General features: G+C 34.7%; 1 protein-coding gene across 1 annotated transcript; it reads left to right on the top strand.

Moving 5' to 3' along the window:
• Window positions 1–2,112: 2,112 nt before the first annotated feature.
• ARMC1 (armadillo repeat containing 1) lies at window positions 2,113–8,849 on the top strand (the record flags this gene model as incomplete). The annotated part of the gene is made up of 4 exons (XM_009701677.1): window positions 2,113–2,302; window positions 5,774–5,890; window positions 5,973–6,047; window positions 6,601–8,849. Coding segments are annotated over 4 exons (574 nt in total), but the record flags the coding sequence as incomplete, so codon positions are not given.
• Between the last annotated feature and the right edge of the window lie 480 nt (window positions 8,850–9,329).

Here is a 9,329-nt window from a genome sequence, read left to right as displayed (position 1 = left end):
ACAGATTCTCTTTATATAAAATTAAAATCTTGTGTTTGGGATTTTTTTTTTTTTTAATGTAAGAGGAGTAACTTGAGTTATTACCTGTAACTTAGTGGTAGATAGTGGTAATCCTCTATTTGGAAAAATACAGGAAATTATCCAAGAAGCTTGTTTAAGTGTGTGTGTGCATATGCATAACATTTACCTGTATAGACTTGTTTTAGGAATATCTTGGAATACTTTTATCAAATAAAAGCAGATTTAAATTTGTATGGTCAAATCAACAGGTTGTTTCGATAGTAGAGTTAATCTTAGGTCATTAGTTTTCCAAGAACTCTGCCAACTACAATGTGGGGAGCACAAAACACATATGAAAATCACTGTTGATTTTTTCCTATTAGATGCTTGCATATTTTGTATTTGCTGACATATTGATAACTTTAAGTTATTTTTGTGTGTATATATATATATGCATGTATATATTATGGCTTATATTAAGTACATTTTGTTTCTCATTTGTCTTTCTGACTTTTTTTTTTTTAAACTCTGGGATGCAATAGTTCAATTGTCTTCAAGCAAAAACTCTTACCAACAGCATAGGGGGTGCTATGGGTAGGATAGTGACATTTTCAATAGTGTGCTTAGTTAACTGTATTTAAATTTACAAAAAAAAAAAAAGTCCTTTATTGTAAATCGCTTGATGTGGACAGAATTTTTGTTGTTGAAAGAATTTGCCAAAGTAAAATGGATAAAATTCTTAGTATCTTGATAAGATGTCACTTCTGCACAAGCTAATTTATTACTACTTCAAGACATCAGCTTGCATGGCTTTATCATTTATTTATTACTTTATCTAATAAATTATGGAAGGTTAAAGTTGAAATCTTTGTGAGCTCTCAGCACTTGTTTCTGTGAATTAACATAAGCATTTTTTTTCACCGTAGGAAAGCAGAATGTAAGCATAGATTTAAAATTGAACATACGCAGAAATGCTTTGCTATTTTAGGTCTTGGTTGTTTGCTTATTACCCCCTTTTGTTTTTTCCTTTTTTCTTTGAATGCTCTCAGTGTACGGAACGATCACAAGAACTCATGTTTTCCTCTCCAAACAGGTGCTGTTCAAAACAAGGTGCAGAGAAATAATAATAATAAAAAAAAAAAGAGGCTAGCTGGGACACCCACAAGTTGAGAAATCCTATGCTTACTTCAGTGTTCTTTCTTGTCCATATGGTAGGACGGAAAATGTGTTTAATGTATGGTAATTAAGGAAGTCAAATGGAAAAAAAAAATAAATCTAAAGGTACTTGTTACTTATGTAGTGTTTGCTAAACAAAGCAGCAAAGCTGTCATTCATCATTTCAAGATTAATTGCAAGTTGATGGGGTAATAATTTTGTTTCTGCACATAGCTTTAAATCACTGGCATAATTAAAGCAGGGCTGAATTTGGACAACAGATTTATATTAGTACCTTATTAAAATTAGTTTTAATTAATTGTAAGAAATTAATGTATGTTCAGTCTATTATCTACATTTTTTTCCCCTATCTAAAAAAATGCTATCATATAGTTCATATCATAAATTTTAGTCTAATCAGAAATAACCTTTGGATTCTTCAAGAAAATCTGGGATTCTGCTTTGCTGTTGATGCTTAGTAACTTTGGAGAAGAAAACATTTGGAAAGTTTACAGTTCTACAGCAAAATTGTTTTATTATGTTACAAGGAAGGTGGGAAATGAAATTTATCACAAGGCAGTTGGTGATCTTTTGTTTAAAAAAAAAACACGACATGAACGAAGTAGCAGTGGTTTACTGAGCATCTACTACTGTGTTTGGTTTGTAGTTGTCAAACTGATGTAAGCTAAACTGTATTCATATTGTTTGAGAGCACAGATTTGTTTATAATGGTATTAGAATTAACAGATTGACATAAAAATTGGGAAAATATAGGAAAGTAAATAATTTTACCTAATTTCTACGTTCCTCTTTTACAATTATACAGTCAACATATAGCAAAAGTTTTATTTCTATAGCACATGGAATATTCCAGTTGCAAGGACATAATCAGCAGCTGTTTGGAGTACTAATGTAAAAACAACTATTTACAAGTCTTTATCTCTTTTTTTCTTCAAGGACCACAACACCGGGAGAGACTAAACTTTTAGCTTCTGAAGTCTATGATATCCTTCAGTCTTCCAACATGTCAGACATGGACAATGTAAATGAGATGAATTATCGTCGACGGAAAGCACAGTTTTTCCTCGGCAGCACAAATAAGCGTGCCAAGACAGTGGTTTTGCATATAGATGGCCTTGATGATTCGGTAAGGAAACCTTCAGCATTTATGTAAATAAGGCATGCTGCACTGAGATGTATTTTGCCCACAAAAATAATGTATTCAGGCTACTTGTGTGGCAACATCAATTGTCAGCAACTTCTGTGAATTGTATTTTGAATGACAAGATATGTATAAAATCTTGCATAAATTGAGCTTACTCAGAATATCTAAAGATGATACTTTAAGGCAGTTCCTTGATGGCTTTTTAATTACTCTAAAAAAACTCTTCTGTTTCTACCTCTCCTAATTTTCTTTCCTTTTTCAAGAAAGAATGGAATAAACAAGGTAAAGGATATCTTGTGGTCGTATGGGTGTGTTAAAAAAAAAGTTTCCTTTTAGTTATGAGAGATTTCAGATACTGGGTTTGGGGTTTTTTATTACTCTTAATTTAGAAATGCTGTATTTTCTTTGAGCTGGTTTTGCTACATCTTTTCATTGTCTGTGAGATCTTTTCTACTGTGGTGACCAGGATGGCATTTCAGTTAATGAGGTCTCACTGAGTCTTTATGTAATGTCAGAATAACTTCTACAGATTTATCTACCATACCCCTGTAGATAACACCCCAGGGCCATGTTTGCCTTTTTACGGCTGCCAAACAGCATGTAGACTGTTTAAGCATGTTATCCACAAGTGCCCTCTGGACTCTGTATCTTCAGCTTTGTACCAGTTTTAAATGATCAGACCTGATCCTTTGCTTTGTTGCTTTCCATTTTGCCAAGTAAGCGTGTCCACAGGCCCAGTTTATCAACAGCATACCCATTGTACTGTTTTCATAAGACCATAGTTAATTCCTTTAGAAATAACATGCTGCTCTAGCTCACTTTATACAAAGTAAATATTTTTTACCATTTTGTCCTTCCAGCACTTGCTCTGTCCAGAAAGGCAGTGCTTTGTTAACACCATTGGCTTTTGTGCTCTGAAGTTTTTTTTAATTCAGTCCAGTCAGTAGTCTCCTGTTAAGTTTGTTTTGATTTTAAGCTTGTAGTTGATTTGTTTGTTCATAGGTATCTCCAAGCAGGAAATTTCATCCACTTCTGCTTTGTGAGTTTAGGTATTCTGGCTATAGTCTGATTCTATCTTAAAACTGTTCCTTTGTATTCTTCGACAAATGGAACTTAGCGAGATTTGTGGAGTTTCTCTTATGCTGAAGCAAAGGTATTTTGAAAAAGCATAGGATATTTAGATATTCAGCTCCAGAGAGCAAAACTGCAGGCTAAGAAAACACACCAGCATGTTTTCTTAGCTCACTGTCAAAGAAAAGAAAAATCTGACCGTGCACTGACTGGAGCTGGCTAGTGTACATAGTTCTGTACTTCATCAGATAATTAAAGTTCGTGATACTACAGGTCCTCACCAGCAGTTAAACAGCCCTATAATGCTGTTTTAAAAGTCGCGATAAGTTGGGACTAGGAGGATGATGTAGGATGTGAACAATAAAAGCAGCTTAGTTTCATTTAACAGTTTATTCCTGACCTAACTAGCAAAGAATATTAGGTGGCACATAGGAGGGTTAAAAGGCATAGTAAGTAAATGCAGGGCTGTAAACACTGTGTTCTCAGTTTAGCTGTGTTGTCATTTAGATCTGAAACAACAAGCTGCTGTTAGGAATGATTGTAAATCCTATAGATGCTTGTGGATTTTGAAACCTTCAATAGTAGATATTGATTATTTCAGAACGTAAGAGGAAAGGTCGTTTGTTTAGTGTGGACTTGAATGTTTTTATTTTAAGATCTAATTATCAAATTTGATGATAAGCTTAAAAAAAAAAAAAAAAGGAAAAAATGAAGCAGTTCTTCAAGTCTGTGGCATCCCCCTCAGTAAGTTTTCTAGTCTGTACATTTTAGTAGTATTTGTTAGGGTATGGTAATCAGGGTTTGGTATGCAAGAAAATAACCTAAATTTCACCTGTCCTACCCTGTACCTGCCCTACCCTGTACCCATGCTTCCAGAGTACCATGCAGAAAGATGTCTAATTGTGTTGCTGGGGTTTGTGCCTAACTGCCATAGTTAAACACACTTTGCAAAAGATATTTGTGCAGCAAGGCCAGTGGCTACCAAGCTTCCAACTTTTTAAGGAGTCTGTATGGACCTTGGTAAGTTTGGGTTTTTTTCTTCAAGAAGTGATTCACCAGTTATCTGATCACTGAAAACCTCATTTCAAATTATACTGAGGTGTCTGTCATTTAATTTGGGATCTCAGAGTAAAAAGCCAAATTCTGTGACAGAATTGCTATACATCCATTTAAGCAGAAATTATTTGTTTAGGCTAATAAGCTGTGAATGTGTTGCTGCTTGTGTCCAAAAGTGGTTTCAACTTTCACTCATGCAAAGGAGCCTATCATCTTTGCATCAAGTATTTCCTGTGTCTAGGAAAGGTAGCCTATCTGGCAAACTTATTTTTGTAAATCTCAAAAATGTTAATTATTTCAATATATAAACTTACACAAATGAATAGTTTCAATATATATGCTAAACTGCTAAAAAAAAACCCAACTCTGCTTTGGCTAGTTCTTCCAGAGATGAAAACAATTTAATTTACTTGCACATGAAACTATCCCAAATACTGACCAGTGATTATTTGAGAACTAATATAAATAAGCTTTAAAATAACTTACTATTTAAAACCTTGCAGAAACTTGCAGTAAAAGTTAAATACATCATTATTTTGAACCTGTGTAAGACTGTCAGTTTATTTCTGGTACAGTGCATCTTTTCTTTTTTCCCCTTCTGTGCTAGCAGTCTCTCCAAGTATATTTTAATCCTTTCTGTAACAACCATCTTGTGCAAATCTTAAAAGGAAAAAGAAATAATAGAACATTCTAAGATCATGTAGAACAGATGCAACTAGTACAGGTCAATGTAATGCTAGAGCACAGTAGGGGATGTCACTTGCTTTAAACATAACATTCTGTGGATTTTCAACCAGGTATTTTCCCTTTGAAATAAGAATTAAGCTTATGCAGTGCAGCGATGTCTGTGAGCTGCCACAGATGAAACAGCGGAAAGATACAACAGCTGCTTTGATGCATTCAGTCAGTATGGAGGCAAGGTGTCTGATAAATAGCAACTTAAACACTAACTACTCATCGATGAGCACTTCAGTCAATCAGAACTTAACCAGAGGGGACTGTTTAGCTGATCATACGGAGAAAAACATTCTTTGCTTTTCAGCACTTTTCTCTAATTATTTACAGTTGATTCCATCCTTCTTTGACTTCTAAAGTGTAAGCAATTTTTTTTCTTCTTTTTTTTTTGGTGGCAAGAGAGTCTAATATTTATGCACTAAAAAGCAAGTCTTGGGGTTTTGGGTTTCTTTTAATTTTTTACTTTTTTTTAATTACAAAACTGCAGTAGAGTAACCATCTGCCTTCAGACACAGATGAATTCCTTAATAAATTGTGAGCATGGTGTATTACGAAAGTACTTTAGTTGTGGGGGTTTTGTTTGTTTTTCAGTCTCGAAGGAATCTTTGTGAAGAAGCTTTGTTGAAAATTAAAGGTGTTATTAGTTTTACCTTTCAAATGGCTGTTCAAAGGTGTGTGGTCCGAATTCGCTCGGACTTAAAAGCAGAGGTAAGTGCTCAATAACCCTCCAGATCCTCACGTTACTGCATTCTTTCACACTAAGCTCTTGGTTTTTTCTTTGCACTTGTAGGCATTGGCAACAGCAATAGCATCAACGAAAGTTATGAAGGCACAGCAAGTCGTGAAAAGTGAAAGCGGTGAGGAGGTAGGATTATATATCTTTCTATATACCAATTGTTTTAGCTCAATTTCGTCTTTAATACCAGCACCTCTGTGACCGTAACATGTGATGCCAGGCAAAATTTGCTAAGTGGGAGTGCTACTCATACAGTACAAGAAGTCTAAAGGGTATCCTGTGTCAGGACGTGTATCCAGAGAATAGTTTTACAGAACTTGCTGTTGAGAAGGAGGACAAAAATACTGTAATTGTTTCTCTACTTAATGATATGACAAGGATCACAGTGAACCTTATTTTTTGCTGCAGTTGCTGAAGTGTTTTTATTTCACAACTGCAGTAAATGGACTATGTCTTTATTTAATATTTTGATTTCCATGTTAAACCAAAGCTTTTGTTGTGTATCTTCTAAGCATTGTAGATTCCCAGATATGTAGTAGGTTCCCTTTATATTCTTACTGTATAGCGGGATGGGGAGGAGTCTCACAACATGCATGCCAGTCATTACATATATATGTGTAACTTCTGTTCATTCTTTTAAGTTACAACATTTGACATAATTGCAATCTGTTTGTTTTATCAGATGCTAGTTCCGTTCCAGGATAGTCCAGTGGAAGTAGAGCAGAATACAGATCTACCTGAATATTTACCGGAAGATGAAAGCCCTACTAAGGAACAGGACAAAGCAGTGTCTCGTGTTGGATCACATCCAGAAGGCGCAGCAAGCTGGCTCAGCACAGCAGCAAACTTTCTATCGAGATCTTTCTACTGGTGACTTGTATTTGATGTTAAAAGACTGTGTGAATGAACCAACAGGGGGGCCAGTTTTCCATTGGTGTGGTGAACTGCCAAGTGCAATTTGCAATAAATCATCACAAAAATTTTAAATTAAGCAAATGTATGCTGCATTTTACATTTTATTGGACATTTAGCCTGATAGGGCAGGGGTCAAAGGACAGAGGCCTCCAATCAAATTATTCTTTCATTTGTTTTTCATGCAGTTTTTATTGCTTCACATTTTAAAAATGGGTCCACTGTTATATACCAAATGTTTGTGCGTATAGAGCTTTAAGTTTGACTTCACATGCAACACATAATAGGGAGAATCCATGTAACTCAAGTCTCAGGGCCTCTGTGAAAAAATTCTTAATAGCTCTAGTTGTGCATTAAATAAAATGCCCTTTTTATTTCTGCATCCCTCTGGACTAACATTATTTTGTTTAATTTTCTAGATCTTGACTCCAGAGAAAAATATAGTCTGCCTCTTTTATTTTTTTTTCCCCTTTATTTTTGCCAGCCATGTTCACAGCGTGAGCATGACATTCCCCTTTTGCTATTAAACTAGAATCACTACAGTCTTGAAATGTGTAACCCTTTTATGTATATTGAATTTTTTTCCAGCCTGCCCTTAACCATTGGAGTGCTTGAGATTAATAAGGGATTGAATAAACACAGATATGTATACATACATTGTACAGTAAATAAACTAGAACATATTTGTAATGATGGGTGTGACTGATATGTGTAAGTAATAAATACCACTGACTGCTGTTTAGGCTAGCTGGGAAGACTAGCAAAAAAAGCTGTGGTCTAATGTAGCGATGACCCGTTGCAGCGCTGTCTGCAGAGAATAGAGGGATGTAGACTGTATTTGGTTAAGAAATGGTGTTCACTGTTACCAAATATTTAATGGTAACTGAAACTTTAAACTTGAAGAATAAAGCAGAACTGAATGCCTCTTTTGCCAGTGCCACGCTGATACTTTTTGACTTTAACCCTTTTTATTTTTTTTACCTAACAAATCTGATACGTAATTACTGTTCCCTCCTAATGTCTTTCGTGAGACTCCCATGATAGTACATCAGCTTGGATAGGCTCAAAACCAATATGCAAACAGTTGGCTTTACCTTGTTACTTACAGACAGTATAGGTTTACAGATGTCTTAGTAATTTCTGTGACCAGAAGTGATAATAAAAGCAAAACTTCTGTAGGTAGAGAGTAACATATATCTGAGCTATGAGTAAACACTCTGTGCCTGAAGAGTCAATACACAGTTCTTGAAAACTGCGGTGTCACTGCTTTGTTGCACCAGAGAAATGCAGCTGAGAACTTTAAATAATGTTATAAACCTCATTATAGAACGCTTTTTTGTGGCAATGTATTTGCTGTGATATTAATTACATTTACCACTTGGAGACTTGGAAAAAAAATTTAATGCATCAAAGTTATTCTCCTGTGCCTATGCACAAGGAATAAATAAAAAAAAAAAAAATTCACAGGCTGTCATAATACTACAGAAATGCTGTGGAAATGGTAAAGTAAAATAATAATGCAGGTCAGAGTTCACCCACCCAAGTTAATTGTCATTCTAGGATAAAGAGAAACAAAAGCTTGTTGGCAGACTAGATGTCTCATGTTTTTTAATATATCTAGTTTATTTTTGATTCAGGTTTACACGCACAGATTGAAAATACAGGCTTTTCAGGGCATGTATTGCTTTAAATATGTAATACTACTCATATTGCTGTCTAGAATGTAACAGTACCAAATGTGTTTGAAAAGTCCTCTGTTCTATAGCCATGAATGCAGAGTTTTATTTTTCTGCATTAACATCTGTTTGCATTTGCATTACTGCACATCTGTTTACTAGAAGACGACACCCTTTGGATATTAATGGTTCGATACCAGTAGGTATTACAGTTTGTTTGTGCATTCGGTCTCTAGGTGTGCTTTTATGACAGTATTGCAGCTCTTGTAGAACAGTTTAAGGCATCTGTAAAAGTTTTGGAAATATATTGTAAAATAATAAAGGATAATATAACTGAACAAAATATGTCTCGTGCCTTTTTAAATGTCTAAACAAAAGCTGGTGCCTTTTTAAATGTTCTGATATTCTTTTAAGCTGTTTGTGGTATTAGAAGTGCATCTTTTTCATCTTTAATTTCACAGACATGCAAGTATCCAGTCATAGTGAGACCTTTGCTGCACATTGCAACAGGGCCTTTGTGTATGTTTAGAACATGCTTGCATTTTAAACGAAGCTTTTGTAAAAAGTAGGTAAGTAGAAGCTACTTAAACACATCATCTCAAATTCATTCTTAGGGAGTTTTTTTGGACATTAGCTTTTTTCTTTTTAAAAATAACTGGTGGTGTGTAGGTCATGCTTCATTAGGGAAATTAAGAAGAATCAACATTCCTGGAGAAATCTCTTATTTTGAAAAAGTAAAAAAAAAAAAGGCACAGTACACAGTTATTAATTTTATGCTTGTACTTTTTCAGAGGTCAGACTAAGGTTAAGAAAGCCCTTTTAC

Source organism: Cariama cristata, unplaced genomic scaffold, assembly GCF_000690535.1.
Source record: "Cariama cristata isolate BGI_N322 unplaced genomic scaffold, ASM69053v1 scaffold20916, whole genome shotgun sequence".
Classification (NCBI taxonomy): domain Eukaryota; kingdom Metazoa; phylum Chordata; class Aves; order Cariamiformes; family Cariamidae; genus Cariama; species Cariama cristata.
The sequence above is the reverse complement of the archived record's forward strand: the minus strand, read 5'-3'. Positions and strand labels throughout refer to the sequence as shown.